This window comes from Rhinoraja longicauda, chromosome 7, assembly GCF_053455715.1.
Source record: "Rhinoraja longicauda isolate Sanriku21f chromosome 7, sRhiLon1.1, whole genome shotgun sequence".
Lineage (NCBI taxonomy): Eukaryota > Metazoa > Chordata > Chondrichthyes > Rajiformes > Arhynchobatidae > Rhinoraja > Rhinoraja longicauda.
In genome coordinates this window covers 46,845,841-46,863,867 of record NC_135959.1, presented here as the reverse complement: position 1 = coordinate 46,863,867, position 18,027 = coordinate 46,845,841, and the positions used below count along the sequence as shown (strand labels likewise).

General features: G+C 43.8%; 1 protein-coding gene across 1 annotated transcript in view; it reads left to right on the top strand.

The window, feature by feature from the left end:
* The window catches only part of rnf17 (ring finger protein 17), an 83,325-nt gene that overhangs the window by 15,656 nt on the left and 49,642 nt on the right, over positions 1–18,027 (top strand). Inside the window, exons 8-15 of the mRNA XM_078403208.1 lie at positions 1,623–1,915; positions 2,624–2,731; positions 2,822–2,983; positions 9,441–9,627; positions 10,459–10,627; positions 11,495–11,685; positions 13,637–13,787; positions 17,278–17,428. Of these exons, the coding sequence (XP_078259334.1) occupies positions 1,623–1,915; positions 2,624–2,731; positions 2,822–2,983; positions 9,441–9,627; positions 10,459–10,627; positions 11,495–11,685; positions 13,637–13,787; positions 17,278–17,428 (1,412 nt within the window). The remainder of the gene's footprint in view (positions 1–1,622; positions 1,916–2,623; positions 2,732–2,821; positions 2,984–9,440; positions 9,628–10,458; positions 10,628–11,494; positions 11,686–13,636; positions 13,788–17,277; positions 17,429–18,027) is intronic.

Sequence of the window (18,027 nt, the reverse complement as noted above, 5' to 3'; positions counted from 1 at the left end):
AGTTCCTCGATCCCTCTCTTTCCCCTCCCCCTTCCCAGTTCTCCCACTAGTCTTCCTGTCTCCTACTACATCCTATCTTTGTCCCGCCCCCTCCCCTGCCATCAATCTGAAGAAGGGCCTCGACCCGAAACGTCACCCATTCCTGCTCTCCAGAGATGCTGCCTGACCCGCTGAGTTACTCCAGCATTTTGTGTCTACCTTCGATTTAAACAAGCATCTGCAGTTTTCTTTCCTACAAACTTTTATGATGTTAAGGTGGAGCAGGGTTTTTTAAGTTACCTCGAATAACTCTGCCAGAAACAGTTTAACTAGCATTTTATCTAATTTACCATTATGGGAAGTTAACTTGCTATGTTTGTTTGTATATTGGTATTGGTTTATTATTGTCATGTACTTTGTTTTATGTGCTATCGAGACAAATTATCCCATACATAAGTACATCAGATAGTGCAAAAGACAAAATAAACAGAATGTAAATATAGTGTTATAGCTCAAAAGAAAGTGTGTATAATAAAAAAACTGCTAGGGCCGCAATGCGGTGGATTGGAAGATCGAGAATTCATCCTTGGCATATGAGAGGTCCGTTCAAGAGTCTGAAATCAGCAGGTAAGAAGCTGTTCTTGAATCTGGTGGTACATGCTTCGGAAGAATGGACACCTCACGGGTGGAGTAAAGATTTACTCCAAGAATTATTAAGATGAGAGGGCTTTCATGGGGAGATGGGTCTTTTGGCCGAACTCAGCTATTCCGACCATGATGCCCAATCTAAGCTAGTGCTATTCGCCCATGTTTGACTCGTATCCCTTTAATTTTTTTAATTATTATACACAGTGAATGGTAGGACTCTGGGGAGTGTTGGACAGCAGAGGGATCTAGGAGTGCAGGTGCATGGTTCCTTGAAGGTGGAGTCGCAGGTAGATAGAGTGGTCAAAAAGGTTTTTGCCACATTGGCTTTCATCAGTCAAAGTATTGAGTATAGAAGTTGGGAGGTCATGTTGCAGTTGTATAAGACGTTGGCGAGGCCACATTTAGAGTATTGTGTTCAGTTCTGGGCACCATGTTATAGGAAAGATGTGGTCAAGGTGGAAAGGGTACAGAGATGATTTACGAGGATGTTGCCAGGATTAGAGGGTCTGAGCTAGGGAGAGGTTGAGTAGGCTGGGACTCTATCCCTTGGAGCGCAGGAGGATGAGGGGTGATCTTAGAGAGGTGTAAAAAGTCATGAGAGGAATAGATCGGGTTGATGCACAGTCTTTTGCCCAGAGTGGGTGAATCGAGGACATGCGTTGAAGTTGAAGGGAAAAAGATTTAATAAGAATCTGAGGGATAACTTTTTCACAGAAAGGATGGTGGGCCTGTGGAATATGCTATCAGAGGAGGTAGTTGAGGCAGGGACTATCCCAACATTTAAAAAACAGTTAGACCGGTACATAGATTGGACAGGTTTGGAGGGATATGGGCCAAACGTTGGCAGGTGGGACTAGTGTAGCTGGGACATTTGGCCGGTGTGGGCAAGTTGAGCCGAAGGGCCTGTTTCCACGCTGTATCACTTTATGACTCTATTCTACCTATTTCAAATACTTCCATTGTCAAATAAATAATATTTGATTCTTTGCATACAGGTTTCTTGCTTCACAGACAGAAAATACATTGTTTAATGATGCTTTTGAAAAAATTATAAAGCTAAACTGTCCACTTAGAGAAGGACAGGATCTTGCTAGTTACAAAAATGAATCGTCCGAAATAAAGTTGGATTCTGTAATGGACTATAACGTGAATGAATCAGCAATAATGGTTTCGCAGCTGGGAAATGGCCCAGCATTTGATGAAATGTCTTCATTACACAATCAAAACAAATTATGCCTTGCAAGAGATACGGATACTGTTGAAGAAATACTTGAAGATAACAAGCCAAGTACGTATTATTGCTGGAAGTAAAGAACTCCAGATGCTGGTTTATACCAAAGATTAACACAAAGTGCTGGAGTAACTCAGCGGGTCAGACAGTGAAGTCTTCACCTCCCCTCGCCCCACCCCCCCCACCCCCACACTTTCAGTCTGGAAAAGGGCCACATCACATCACACATCCTTTCTCTCCAGAGATGCTGCCTGACCCGCTGAGTTACTCCAGCACTTTGTATCTATCTTGTGTATTATTTCTGTTTATTTTTGGAACCATCTTTTATGAATATTATCAGTTCTCTTTAGCTGGACTTTGAGGAAAAATATGGAGACATTGGACCTGAAGATAACGCTTATTCTCTAGTTGCCTTCACGGGATTGGGTGAAATACCTAAAGTTACTGTGCATTAAGTTAGGACAAAATGGGACAACTTGTAGCTCTTGGCAAGACCTCATGTTTTGAAAATGATCAATTGGGAATCAGCCTGGTAGTGTACAGATTTTTGTATTGTTCATAATTAAAAATGTCTACATTTATTGAAATCTTGAAGTGTAGTGAAAAATACCATGCTGTTTGAAATTAAACAAAACTGACATTTCGTGGGATACTTTTTATAAATTAACTTCCATCTATTTATTTTTTAAATATTAAAGTTCAAAATGTTTCTATAATCACTCTTTTGCGATTTGTTTCAGAATGCTTGTATATTCTGTGTTTCAGATATAATTGGTGATAATGATCTAGAATTTCTTAGACCAGTATTAAAGAGACCAAAGCGAAGTTTTTACAGGAAATGTGTTTCAGACTTCAGCTTTTGCTGTAATGCAGGTAGGAGTTGGGATGTGTATAGTCTATATTCACATCATTATTTTTTTAATTGGTTTCCTATTCAGTTTTCTTCATTCTATGGCACTTCAGGTTTTCGTGGATTGGTTTCCGTCAGTCATGTGATAAATCCATGCCACTTTTACGTTCAGAAATCTTCAGAGAAAAAGAAGGCTGCTATTTTGGCTGCAGAAGCAGGCAAACTCTGTCGTAGTATGGATATGCAAAAATGTCCTGCATCCGTTCTGGAGCTTGGTAAGTGAACTGTTGTTCCTTATAATTCAAAACACTTATTTTTAATCTTGCAAGATAGCCAGTAAACTTTCCACTTTGAATATTTATCGAGCCTCTACAGTAGTTGCACGTACTGCAATTGAAGCCTATCAGGAATTGGATTGTTGTTCCAATGCCTGGAATTAGGTAACCTTTAAAGCAAAGACGATTCATAGATTTTCTCACAGAGACTTCTGCATTTTACTCACTGGAAGCAGTTATTAGCTGACTAGATAGTTAGAAGGCATTTCTTACAGAGTAACAAAATATTGGTTACCAATAACTAATTTGTTTTATAAAACCTGGTAGTGGGTTTTTTTCCGTAACAAATATATAATGTCGGCTAAAGTTATTTAATGAGAATAATTAGATTGATTCCCAATGTAAAAATTAATAATTTTAATTTAATTTTTTTTTTACTTAGAGTAAACCTGAAATGCTTTTTATCATTGTTTTTCTGTGTTTTTCTAAAAACATATTGTGAACAATTTGGAGTAAATTAATTTGTATTTAATTTTAATGAAGTGTACAGGATGTGAAAAGTATGCTAGATTTAAACATTTGATTTGGCTCGACAGTAGCAGGTTACCACATTTGGTTTGAAAAACCTAATGGATCAAACTCAAACATAATTGTTTTCGCAATTCCATTTCTCAGCAACAAGTTATTGGGTCATTAATACTCTCAAATAATTCACTCTGGCTCCGGAAACCCCAAAACACTCTTCTCTACAATAAACAAACTCCTCAGCCCCCTGGACACCATCTCCCAATCATTCACAGTTGACAAATGCACCACTTTCCTTTCATTCTTCCAAAGCAAAATAGACAGCATCCACAGCACCTTAACCACCAACGCACCTGCTCCCCCTCAAACCACCTGCCCCTCCTTATCCTGTCAACCCCTGCCTCAGTTCTCCCCAGTCTCCACCACCGACCTCTCTGACCTCTTCACAGGAATAAAAACTGCCACCTGCTCTCTGGACCCCATCCCCTCCAGCTTTGTCAAGGCCTGCCTTCCTGCTCTCTCTCCACTTATCACTGCAACAATAAACTCCTCCCTGTCCACTGGCATCGTCCCGCCATTCCTCAAAATCGCTGCTGTCACCCCCATTCTGAAAAAACCTGGTCTCAACCCTGACACCCCAAACAACTTCAGACCAATCTCCAACCTACCCTTTCTGTCCAAAGTTTTGGAACATGCTGTAGCTTCCCAACTCAAATACCACCTCTCTACCAATAACCTGTATGAAACTTTCCAATCCGGATTCCGCTCCAACCACTGTACTGAAACTGCGCTCCTCAAAATCACAAACGACCTTTTCCTCTCCTCCGACGCTGGCAACCTCAACATCCTCATCCTACTTGACCTCAGCGCCGCCTTTGACACCATAAATCATTCCATTCTCCTCACCCGACTTGAAACCTCCTTTAACATCACCGGCACAGCCCTATCCTGGTTCAAATCTTACCTCTCTGACAGGCACCAGTTCATCTCCATTAACAACTGTAAATCCCCCACCGCTCCCCTCCCCCAAGGTGTCCCCCAAGGCTCAGTCCTTGGCCCCCTCCTCTTCATCCTCTACCTGTTCCCCCTTGGTCAATTAATCCGCCGTCATGGTCTCAACTTCCACGGCTTCGCCGATGATATCCAGCTCCTCATCTCCACCAAGTCAATCTCCACCACCACACACTCTACACTGACAAACTGCATCACTGAAATAAAATCTTGGCTTCAATCAAATTTCCTCAAACTCAACTGCAACAAATCTGAAATCATCATCATTGGTCCAAAAACGCTCACCAAATCCACCCAAAACTTCATCCTCAATACTGATGGTCTCCCAGTATCCACCTCTCCTCACATCCGGAATCTTGGAATCATCTTTAATAATAATAATAATAATACATTTTATTTATATAGCGCTTTTCATATACTCAAAGACGCTTTACAGAGATTTTGAGAACATAGGGGAAATGAATAAATAGATAAATAAGTAAATAAATAAATGAACAGAGAAAGGAGACAGAAGGTGAGGTGACCTTCAGTGGTTGAAGGCAGTACTGAACAGGTGAGACTTCAGCGATGTTTTGAATGTGGTGAGTGTGGGGGAGTCTCTAACGGTTTGGGGTAGTGAGTTCCATAGGGTGGGAGCAGCGATGGAGAAAGCCCTGTCCCCCCAGGATCTGAGTTTAGTCCGGATGTGGGGGGATAGGAGATTGGCAGCGGCAGAGCGGAGGGTGCAGGTGGGAGTGTGCCTGTGGAGGAGGTCGGTCAGGTAGGATGGGGCTAGGTTATGGAGGGCTTTGTAGGTTATGAGGAGGATTTTGTACTGGATTCTCTGGGGGATGGGGAGCCAGTGGAGTTTATAAAGGACGGGGGTGATATGGTCACGGATCGAGGTGTGTGTGAGTAGACGGGCAGCGGAGTTTTGAATGTATTGAAGTTTATTGATGATTTTTGAGGGTGCGCCATAGAGGAGGCTGTTGCAGTAGTCCAGACGGGAGGTGATGAAGGCGTGGATGAGGGTTTCTGCAGCTGTGGAGGAGAGGGATGGACGGAGACGGGCAATGTTTTTGAGGTGGAAGAAGGCTGTCTTTGTGATGTGTTTGATGTGTTTGTCGAAGGAGAGGGTTTGATCAAGGATGATTCCAAGATTCCGGATGTGAGGTGAGGTGGATACTGGGAGACCATCAATGTTGAGGATGAAGTTTTGGGTGGATTTGGTGAGCATTTTTGGACCAATGATGATGATTTCAGATTTGTTGCAATTGAGTTTGAGGAAGTTTGATTGAAGATTGAAGTTTGATCTTTGATCAAACCCTCTCCTTCGACAAACACATCAAACATATCACAAAGACAGCCTTCTTCCACCTCAAAAACATTGCCCGTCTCCGTCCATCCCTCTCCTCCACAGCTGCAGAAACCCTCATCCATTCCTTCATCACCTCCCGTCTGGACTACTGCAACAGCCTCCTCTATGGCGCACCCTCAAAAATCATCAGTAAACTTCAATACATTCAAAACTCCGCTGCCCGTCTACTCACCCACACCCCGATCCGTGACCATATCACCCCCGTCCTTTACAAACTCCACTGGCTCCCCATCCCCCAGAGAATCCAGTACAAAATCCTCCTCATGACCTACAAAGCCCTCCATAACCTGGCCCCATCCTACCTGACTGACCTCCTCCACAGGCACACTCCCACCTGCACCCTCCGCTCTGCTGCTGCCAATCTCCTATCCCCCCACATCCGGACCAAACTCAGATCCTGGGGGGACAGGGCTTTCTCCATCGCTGCTCCCACCCTATGGAACTCACTACCCCAAACCGTCAGAGACTCCTCCTCACTCACCACATTCAAAACATCACTGAAGTCTCACCTGTTCAGTACTGCCTTCAACCACTGAAGGTCACCTCACCTTCTGTCTCCTTTCTCTGTTCGTTTACTTATTTATCTATTTATTCACTTCCCTATGTTCTTTAAATCCCTGTAAAGCGTCTTTGAGTGTATGAAAAGCGCTATATAAATGTAATGCATTATTATTATTATTATTAATAATTACAAGGAAGGAGTTTAGTTCTAATCCATTGGATGAACAAGGAGGTACAGAATCTGTTGAGGGCACGCAACAATGCCTTTAAATCTGGTACACTTCAGCATACAGTGTTGCCGGGTCAAACCTGCACAAAGGTATAAAATGGGCCAAAGACACCCTCGGGCAACGGGTGGAAGACCACAGACACCACAAGCATGTGGCAGGGTGTCAGGGACATCACTGACTACAAGAGCTGCCCCCACAGTGATGTCACACTAACCAACGAGCTTAATAATAATAATAATAATACATTTAATTTATATAGCGCTTTTCAAGAAACTCAAAGACACTTTACAGAGCAAACAAGACATAAAAACAAACAAACAAACAAAAAATTTATCCAGACGGAGAAGCGGCGAACAAACAGCGCCAGCGTCCTCTCACGTCAGGGTCTGGCACACAAGACACACAATTACAATTTAACACAGACAACCATCACAGTGATTGCTCCAGCCACACCCTCACTGTGAAGGAAGGCAAAGAAAGTCTTATCTCCTCCTCATTCTTCTCCCGCGGTCAGGCAGTCAAACTGCTGCCTCGAGGCTCCCGACTTATGAAACCCCCGCCGGGCGATGGAAGGTCCCAGGGCCGAGCCGAGCAGGCCGAAGGTCCTAAGCCCCCACCGGGCGATGGAAAGTGCCGCGGCCGAGCCACGCAGGGCGATGAAGGTCCTGCGAGCGGGTCGATCGAGCCTCGCAATTCGGGGCGGTCGAAGCTGCTACGGCTGGAGCTCCCGAAAGCCGGTTGCCAGGCAGAGACCTGCGAGCTCCCGATGTTGCCGTCTACAGGGCCCGCGGCCGAAGCCTCCGAGATGGTAAGTCCAGGCCCTGCGACCGGAGTCTTCAAGGTCGATCCCAGCTGGAGGCCGCCAACTCCACAGTGTTAGGCTGTAGCGCGAACGGAGATACGACACGGCAAAAGGTCGCATCTCCATTGAGGAGGAGATTTCGAAAAAAGGTTTCCCCCACCACCCCCCACATATACAGAGCTAAAAATAGTTCAATACATACATTTAAACAGTAACAATAGACAAAGACAGAAAAAAGACAGAGAGACTGCCGGTCAGCCGCAAGGCGCAGCCACGCCCCCTTAACACCTTCTTTGTCCGCTTCGAAACTGGCAACACCACCATGATTGGAAGAACCCCAGCCAAGGCGGAGGGACAGGTCTTAACATTGAGCACACAGGAAGTACAGCGTGCTCTGCGAAGGGTCAACCCACGCAAGGCTGCACCTGGAGAGACAGGGCATGTACATGAGGATGCTATTCATTGATTATAGCTCTGCCTTCAACACCAAGCTCATCACCAAACTCCACCAGCTAGGCCTCAGCTTGTCGTTATGCGACTGGATCCTGGACTTCTTGATGGAGCGACCGCAGGCAGTGAGAATGGCCCCGCACCTGTCCTCCACTATCACCTTGAGTACCGGCACTCCACAGGTCTGTGTTTTGAGCCCCATGCTCTACTCCCTATTCACACACGACTGTGTTCCTGCTTTCGACACCAACACCATTGTCAAGTTTGCAGATGACACAACAGTGATCGGGCTGATCACCAACGGTGATGAAACAAACTACAGAGCGGAGGTGCAGAACCTGGCGGACTGGTGCTCAGATAACAACCTGTCCCTAAACACCTCCAAGACCAAGGAGCTGATCATCAACTTCCGCAGATCACACGACGGGGAATACGCTCCGATCTTTATCAATGGGGACAGTGTGGAGAGAGTGTCCAGCTTCAAGTTTCTGGGCACTCACATTTCGGAGGACCTCGCATGGTCCACTAACACCGTTGCACTGGTCAAGAAGGCGCAGCAACGACTGTTCTACCTGAGAACACTGAAAAAGTCTGGTCTGCCTCAACAGCTGCTGACGACCTTCTACCGCTGCACCATAGAGAGCATCCTAACGCATGGCATCCCTGTGTGGTATCTCAGCTGCACGGAGGCAGAGAGGAGAGCTCTTCAGCGGGTAGTCCATAGAGCTCAGAAGACTATCGGAACACAGCTACCAGCCTTGGAGGGCATCTACAACACACGATGCCTCAGAAAAGCCATCAGCATTCACAAAGACTCCTCACACCCCTGCAATAATCTGTTCGAAATTCTACCATCGGGCAGACGCTACAAGGCCTTCTACGCCCGCACATCCAGACTCAGGAACAGCTTCATCCCCAGGGCCATAGCTGCAATGAACCGGTCCTGCTGAGCGGATGGTCACATTGCACAGCGAACCGGCACAGACCTACTTGAACTTTATTCTGTTTTAAAACTCTTTCTAATTTTGTTTCACTGGGTTGTCTTAATTTATACTGATTAGCTAATTAATTTATTGCATCGTATGGAAGGCGCATTCCCAATCTCGCTGTACCTCTGTACAATGACAATAAAGATATATTGTTGTATTGTTGTTGTATGGAATTGCATCTTGCTCCTGTTTTTGGTATTTTTTTGGCATTGGTTCTCAGAGCTGTTACGGTTTTTGTTATGAAGATAGACACAAAATGCTGGAATAACTCAGCGGGACCTACAGCATCTCTGGGATGGAAAAAATGGGTGACGTTTCGGGTCGAGACCCTTCAGAAGGCATCGACCCAAAACGACCCAAAACGTCACCCATTCCTTCTCTCCAGAGATGCTGCCTGTCCCCGTCTGAGTTACTCCAGCTTTTTGTGTCTATCTTCGATTTAAAGCAGCATCTGCATTTCTTTCCCACACACTAAGGTTTTTGTTATGTTTTGTTAGGTGTTGGTAAATGGCCTCCATTTGAATTTGTTTCCCGATTTATCATTGCTCATTTGTTAGTTTTATTTCCTGTAATATTTCTCTTTCTAATTCAGATGAGAAAATTATTGTTAAAAGCAATATTTTTCATGCATGGTGCAGAGGAACTATCACAGAACTGGTTCCATCAGAAAACAAAGAAGAGAAATTTAACAATTCTACAAGTTATGAAATAACTGACGTTGCAGTAATCCAAGTGTTTTTGTTGGATTTTGGACACTCGGAGATCTTTTCACTTCCAGGGTATTGTTTAAAAAATATATATTTTTTCAGTTGTGAGTTTTGCTGCATTTTTTTCTTATTAAATGCCAGGTACCCTCATATCTGAGTGGATGTGTGGCAGTACATCTGTAGGTACCATCGCCTCATTTAAGATCTTGGATCACTGTAAGCAACATCAAATACATGGTTACCAAGCCCATTCAATTTGTACAATGCCTGTTACTTGCATATAACTTGCAGTGAAAGTTACAAGTTATCAATTAGTTCTGTCACTTTTCAGTACTGACGGCTGAAAAAATAGTTTTAATGTCTTGATTAAAATCTGCTGACTTAGCACAGAGCGAGGATCAGACGTATGATTTTTTTTGTCTGATCATTGTGGTTTTGTACTGCAGTTATGGAAACTAATAATGTGTTACCAAAACCTTCCCCTCCCATGTGTTATCCTTCTGGCCCAACCTATTGTGAGGAACCTACTCAGAAATTTTGCTAAAGTCCATGAATACCATGTCTATCACCCTGCCTTCATCAATGTTTTTGGTTATCTCCTCAAAAAAATAATTGAGATTTGTGAGACATGATTTCCCCTGAACAAAACAATGCAGACTCCCCCTCATCAGGTTCTGCCTTTCCAAGTAAAAAAAAATCCTGTCATAGAGTCGTATGGCACAAAAACAACCCCTTCGTCCAACTTGTCCATCCTGGCCAAGATGCTCCATCTAAGCTATCTTTGTCCATCTTTGCCTGCATTTGGTTCGTAACCCTCCAAATCTTTCCTGTCCCTTAGAATTTTAAGTGTACATCTAATACCTGTACATCATTTTCTATTGGACTAACTTTTATTATTCATAGAATTGACATTTCTGAGAAGAAGTTGGAGGATGTTGTGCATGTTTACACACATGTCAGTGACTTCAGCCATTATGTACGAAAATTGAACCCCCAACTGAAAGGACCATTAAAAAATATACCTCCATTGGCAATCAAATGCTCATTAAAAGATATTGTGCCAGCAAATCCAGTAAGTGACTTATTTTAAACCAGCAACACAGTTAATGGATGTTTTGTAAACTACACCTTTTTGGCTTTAAGAGATGAACAATTCTGTTTGTTACCGTTGGACTTACTCATTTGGAATTTCCTTTTAAAAGTATTATTTGAATGAAAATTGAAGTAACTTATCTATATAGACTCACATGTATGATTCTTTTGAATCGGGGACTTATGATCATTACTCTGACTTCCTTTTGTAAAGGAGATTTTATTTTTGTTTACTTTGATCTTGAAATTTAGCTATACATCTAAGCTTTTCATTTTTTAGTTCTGATTTATTTTTTTGATAGAATTAGGTTCGATAGTTATGTTGGAACTTCATGTTTGATAATTTTATTCAGTTGGCATTATGTATACTTTAGATGCACTGGAAAAATGAGCTAGAGATAACACCACACAATGTGGAGTGAAAAGTATTTTTGAGTTCTGCTTTCTTATCAGTTTGGTTCATGCTTTTGGGAATACATTTCTGAATCTGGTACTGTGGCAACATTTTCAATCACTCCTTCAAATTGATTTTGAAGATGCTATCTCAGCGTGCCCATGAATAGAATTTCAGGCAACATAGCAAGGAGAGATGGCGGATGAAAATAACAGGATAACCTGGAAAGATAGGTCATCAGTTGGGTTGAGAAACAAATGGAACCTATTTCTGGCATTTTTCCAGTTCTGATGGTTTACTGACCTGATATGTTAACCCCACTTTTCCCTTGCCTGAGCTTCTCCCACGAGCACTTTTTTGTTTTATTTAAAATTTCCACAACTCCAATAGTTTTGTGTTAAAATTTGTTATATCATCTGATTTAATCAACTTTTTTGTTATTCACTTTGACAGAATAACATTTGGAATGTGGAAGCCAGGACTGAATTTACTCGAATTGTGGATAACAAGGCTGTACAAATGATAGTTTTGGGAAAGGATGGTGACAAACTGCTTGTGGATTTGAAGAAGTCTCCAATGGATAAGATGGAGAGTGATGTTCCTGTATCACTAAGGGATGCTCTTGTTTTTTTGGAACTAGCCAGGTATGCCTTTGAGAATGTATAAATGATTTTAGTGTTTAATTAATTATTGAAGGTTATTTGCTATTTTTGCAAGAATGTTAAGTAGGTTTACTATTATGTTGCTGTTATCTAACTGATTCAACATGACATTTCCATTGTAACAGGGTTCTGAATCCCTGTTGTCTTCTGTTGTTCAGGTAAAAGTAGCAGTTCTCTTCGTCCATATCTAATCTTGGCAGTTGACTGATCGATCCTTTTCACATCAATCTAGCATGGATAGATCACAAAAAGTTCACAAAACACTGGTTGCACTGTCGGTTGCTGTTTGTATACTTATAATATTTATTTTCCGTCATTAATTGCTCTTGGGAAGGTAGGGTGTGGTGCCACCTTGATGTGCTGCGCTCTTCTGAAGCTATTTCTTTATTAGGTAGAAGATGCTAGGATTTTGATCCAAGCGTAATGAATTAATGACAACATAGTTTCAAGATGGGGGTCACATACAAAGTAAGGGAGAGTTAGTATTTGTAGTGTTGCTCTGTATTTCCTGCTTTTCTCCTTGTGTTAGCTTTTTGCACGAACAAGATTATAAAGTAGAATCTTTTTTATTAAGAACACTTTGTTAACTCATTGTATTGCTATGATGTCACCATTAAGATTTTGTTACAATGCCTGTTACCATGCCAATAGTGTCGCTGTTGAAAAATATCTACAGTTTCAAGCATTAGCTCCTTTGTGTGGTGTATATTAAATAGGATTTCAAGAATGTATGCCAAGTTTCACTCTGCTGAGAAAATTGAATCAAAGTGCATGAGATAAATGTAAATTGTCAATATCCAACTGATCATTGTCAAAGTTGGGGGTTGTTTACTAAATTGGAGTAAGGCAGATTACCACATTATTAAATATCAGCTAGAAGGAGTAAATTGGGAGCAGCTGTTATTGGGTGAACCTGGAGTACTGTGTGCAGTTTTGGTCTCCAAATTTGAGGAAGGATATTCTTGCTATGGAGGGCGTGCAGCGTAGGTTCACTAGGTTAATTCCCGGAATGGCGGGACTGTCGTATGTTGAAAGGCTGGAGCGATTGGGCTTGTATACACTGGAATTTAGAAGGATGAGGGGGGATCTTATTGAAACATATAAGATAATTAGGGGATTGGACACATTAGAGGCAGATAACATGTTCCCAATGTTGGGGGAGTCCAGAACAAGGGGCCACAGTTTAAGAATAAGGGGTAGGCCATTTAGAACGGAGATGAGGAAGAACTTTTTCAGTCAGAGGGTGGTGAAGGTGTGGAATTCTCTGCCTCAGAAGGCAGTGGAGGCCAGTTCGTTGGCTGCTTTCAAGAGAGAGCTGGATAGAGCTCATAAGGATAGCGGAGTGAGGGGGTATGGGGAGAAGGCAGGAACGGGGTACTGATTGAGAGTGATCAGCCATGATCGCATTGAATGGCGGTGCTGGCTCGAAGGGCTGAATGGCCTACTCCGGCACCTATTGTCTATTGTCTATTGTCTATTGTCTAAAGTACAGGTGATCAGAGTTCCGGACCAGTATTTTCCAGTGAGGATCAGGATAGCAAGGCAAGGGAACCTAGGATGACCAGAAAGGTTGTAACTTAGGTCAATAAGAAAAAGGAAGCATACAAAAGATTCAGGAAGATGAAATTAAACAGGACCTTTGAGGAATGTAAACCAAGCAGGAAAGAACTTGAACAGACAAGACAGTGGCGTTTAAGAAGCTCTTAGATAAGCACATAAATATACAGGGAATGGAGGGATATTAATCATATGCAGGCAGAATAGATTAGTTTAACTGCATGATGTTTGGCACAGACATTATGGGCCTGCCTCTGTGCTGTACTGTTCTTTGTAAATTACACATCTAATGCCTAAACTTGATGAATAATCCAAACAAACAATTATCTACCTTGGATATGATAGTGAATATTTTCTTAACCATTTTTCTTCCCAGGTTTGTTAGTGAATGTCTTGTTCCCATGTCAAATCTGGAAACCAATGAGTTACCTATGCAGCATTATCTACCAGTTATACCGCCTTTCTTAAAAGAGAGTCGGATAATGGTCACTCACATCAACAGTCCATTGGATTTCTATATTCAGTTGGTAAATATTAAATATTTAGAATTTTCTTGTCAAACATATTCATTTGGAAATGTGTGTGCACATTTTTTACAGTTTAAAATAACCACCATTTTCTCTCACAGTGTAATCAACCAGCATTAAGTTATTTCTAATGATCCTTTCAAAATGCAAGGATTTTTCCCATGCATGTCTTGAGTTAGGGATTTTACAAGTCCAGTGGTATTAACAAGATCACTAACCTCTCGTTATTGGGAATGATTTTGAGATCTGGAAGTATTGGACATGGGTTTTCCATATCATATATATATCATATATATACACAGCCGGAAACAGGCCTTTTCGGCCCACCAAGTCCGTGCCGCCCAGCGATCCCCGTACATTAACACTATCCTACACCCACTAGGGACAATTTTTACATTTACCCAGCCAATTAACCTACATACCTGTACGTCTTTGGAGTGTGGGTGGAAACCGAAGATCTCGGAGAAAACCCACGCAGGTCACGGGGAGAACGTACAAACTCCTTACAGTGCAGCACCCGTAGTCAGGATCGAACCTGCGTCTCCGGCGCTGCATTCGCTGTAAAGCTTTGAGTTGAGCTCTTATGGTTGTGGAAGGCAAGTGGAGCGTGTAGGGAGTGGATAAGAAAGCAGGGTAAAATAGAACTAGTGTGAGCGGTCGATGGTCAGTGGGCTAAAAGGCCTGTTTCCACGCTGTCTTTCAATCAATTTCAATCAGAAAATTAGGAAAACAATCAGAAGTGGGGTATAACAATTTTTCAGTGGATAAAAATTCATTAAACCAAGAAGCAAGTAGGTAAAAATAGATGCAAAACGCGTGTTGGAGTAATTCAGCGGGTTAGGCAACATCTACAGAGGGAATGGAAAAGCAATGTATAGGGTCAGGGCTCTTTTTCAGATGAAAGCATGAACGTGAAAATATTGCAGAGGAATTTGAAATGACATGCCCTACAAGTAATGGGCCACGTGCATAGACTATTCTTTTGCACAAGGAGTGCAGTCTCAAAATATGTTGCTGATAAAATAGGAACAGAGTTGTAGAAGTCTTCTGATGATGGATGAGAAATGAAATTTAAATATTGAGGTGTCAAAATGTGGCCAACTGAAAAGAGGCACTGATAGAGTGAAAAGTTCCTCTGCCAATCTATCTATGTCAGAAAGATGGCGGCCGCTCTCCTCCTCGCGCTCCGCCATCTTGTGCGTGCCTTCCTCCGCGCCACCCGCCTCGAGTAGTCCCAGTCCCCAGCCGCGCTATCCGCCTCGAGTAGTCCCAGCCCCTGCCGCACTATCCGTCTAATACCTCTGCCGGGCCACCGGCCTCGAGTAGTCCCAGCCCCCAGCCGCGCTATCCGCCTCGAGTTAGTCCCGGCTCGGCCAGGCCACAGCAACGGCCGCACTCCGGAGCTCCCTCCTCCTCCCTCCACGCACGGATAGTGGTAAGTGGCTTTTGCCGCCAACGGGTCCGCGGAGGGGAGTGGGCGTGGGGGCCGAGCGGGTGGAGGGGAGGGTGGGGGTAGGAGAGGAGAGAGTGGGGAAGGAGGGGGTGGGGGGAGGAGAGAGTGGGAGTGAGGGGGAAGGGGGGGAGGGTGAGAAAAGAGGGGGAGGGAGGAGAGAGTGGGGGTGGGGGGGAGAGTGGAGCTGGGGTGGAGGGCAGGCTGGGGTGGAGGGCAGGCTGGGGTGGGGAGGAGGGAAGAGTGGGGATGGGGAGAGTGGCGGTGGGGGGAAAGGGGGACAGTGGGAGGCGGGGAGGGGGGTGGTGGTGGGGGGAAGAGAGAGTGGGGGTGGGGGGAAGGGGGACAGTGGCGATGGGGAATAGGGGAGGGGGTGGGGTAGGGGGGACAGTGGGTCAGTGGGGAGGGGAGGGGATAAGGGGGATTGAGTGGGGGGTTGAGGGTGCTACACCAATACAGGAGAGGCTTTGGGTCCAGGGCTCACTCACTCACACTCTCTCCCCTTCCCTGCCCCCCGAATGGGCCCACTTGGTCTAGTATATTATATCAACCTATCTATATATATATACTACTGAAAACTCAGATCTTGTGTATATATATATATCCGTATGTAAATATATGTTTTTCTGTAATTTTGCCAAAACGGTAAACCATAGCGCCACAATTCTTGTGCCACCGTAATCACCACTCTCGCGGCGACTGTTTATAATAAGTTTTATTTAAATCGGTTCTAAATTTAAGTTACAGACATTTGAAAGTTTAAAGCTCTTATTTCTAAACACATTTTTTCAAAGTGCTGCGCGTCTGACGTCACCACACGGACTCTCTCTTCACTCGCACAAACAAGAAGGACGCCGTTAGCGGAGCCGCCCGCCCGCAATCAGGGGCTCCCCTATCCTCTCTCCCCTCTCCCCCACAACCGCCGCGAGTAATCCCAGCTCGGCTAGGCCACAGCCGCTGCCCGTCTCCAGTAGTCTGCCGCTCCGGGAGAGTAAGAATGGGGGGGAGGGGGAGGGTGGGAGGAGGAGAGACTGGGGGTGGGAGGGAGGGTGGGACTGGGGAGGGGGACAGTGGGGGGGAGGGGGGTTGGTGATGGGGAGGGGGACAGCAGCGGTGGGGGGGAGGGTGGTTGGTGGTGGGGGGAAGAGAGAGTGGGTGAAAGGGGGTGTGGGGAGAGTAAGGGGCTGGGGAGGAGAGAGTGGGGGAAAGGGGGGTGGTGGGGAAAGGGGAGGTGGTGGAGAGTGAGAGTGGGGGAGGGGAGAATGGGGGGGTGGGGGGGAGAAGAATGGGGAAAAGGGGGGTCATGGTCTGTATCTGTGATTTCCTCGTTCCCCCTTCCCCGTTTCCCCGTTCCCGCTCCCCATTCCCCCCTTCCCTGTTCCCCCTCTCCCCTTCCCTGTTCCCCCTCTCCCCTTCCCTGTTCCCCCTCTCCCCTTCCCTGTTCCCCCTCTCCCCTTCCCTGTTCCCCCTCTCCCCTTCCCTGTTCCCCCTCTCTCCTTCCCTGTTCCCCCTCTCCCCTTCCCTGTTCCCCCTCTACGAGGAATGGGCCCAACGGGTCCACTTGGTCTAGTCATTACTAAAGTTAAATATTTGTGTTTTCCTGTCCGCAGAACAAAGTAATTGAAGTGTTCTGAAATCAGTTCTAGGTTATTGTTTTGATCCATGTCAAAGTTTCCTATTCCCACTGCCAATGATTTTCCTTTATTTTAAAGAGGAAATGTTTGCATTGACTAAGAATCGTTTGGTAATTGGGTGTTAATTAGAAAAAGGAACCATCTATATATTTCCATTGGATGTGTGGAAATTGTAAGTGTTGGATTGTGGTGTAAATAGTTAATTGTTAAAAGGACAGATTTGTAACGGCTTGTGTTTCTTGTTAGTGTCTGTCTGACCAGCATGAATATAGTTCCTTCCTCATCTCTGTGGACTGTTTATTATTTTAAATAGCACTGTGAATTTATCCATTGTAGATAACTTTGGTCTATCAATTTTTATGAAGATTTTTTCTAAGTAATTGTTATTTACTGCTCCTAATTGCAGATTGATAATGTGGATCTTCTCATTCTTACAAGAAATATGTTTGAATTGTATAATGGGAAAGACGCCAATTTGGAGATCTTGTGCCCAGTTGTAGGACAAGCGTGTGCTGCACTATTTGACGACGGAGGTTGGTACAGATGCCAAATTAATGGTAAGTGTAATCTGAAGTCAATATTTGAGGGATTGTTTATTACTGTACTTTTCCAGTCACGTCAAATGAAAAATCGTTTTCTTTAAATTGAGCTTTTATTCAATCTGAGTCAAAGAGTATCATTCTGAAAATATTGTATTTACTTTGGATGATGTTCAACATGATGTTAACAATTCACTCACTAATATTCATAATTTGACTTTCTTTGCTCACCTGAAGTTTCCATCAATCGTGTTGCAGACTCATTTGATTCTTTTTCATTGTCATCACTGCTACTAAATGTTGTTCTCTTATTCCAACCCTTTAAGGCCCAGAATCACTGAGGTAGTTAGATGGTGTTTATCCCTATTTTTGAAGGCACAGAACAAATGCATCTCCGTTTTTTCACTTGAGGCCAGAATATCCAACTTTGGGGTGGAAAACATATCTGAGAGTGCCAGTTTTCATATTCTAAGATAGCAATTTTTGCAAGATTTGAATGAAAAGATCCAAATCCTTCAATGGTTTACTTATTGTCACAGCGAAATGTTTGTTCTGTATGCTTACCAGTTAAATACTCCAAAAATAAAGTATAATAAACTCTCTTCTGGATGAGCATG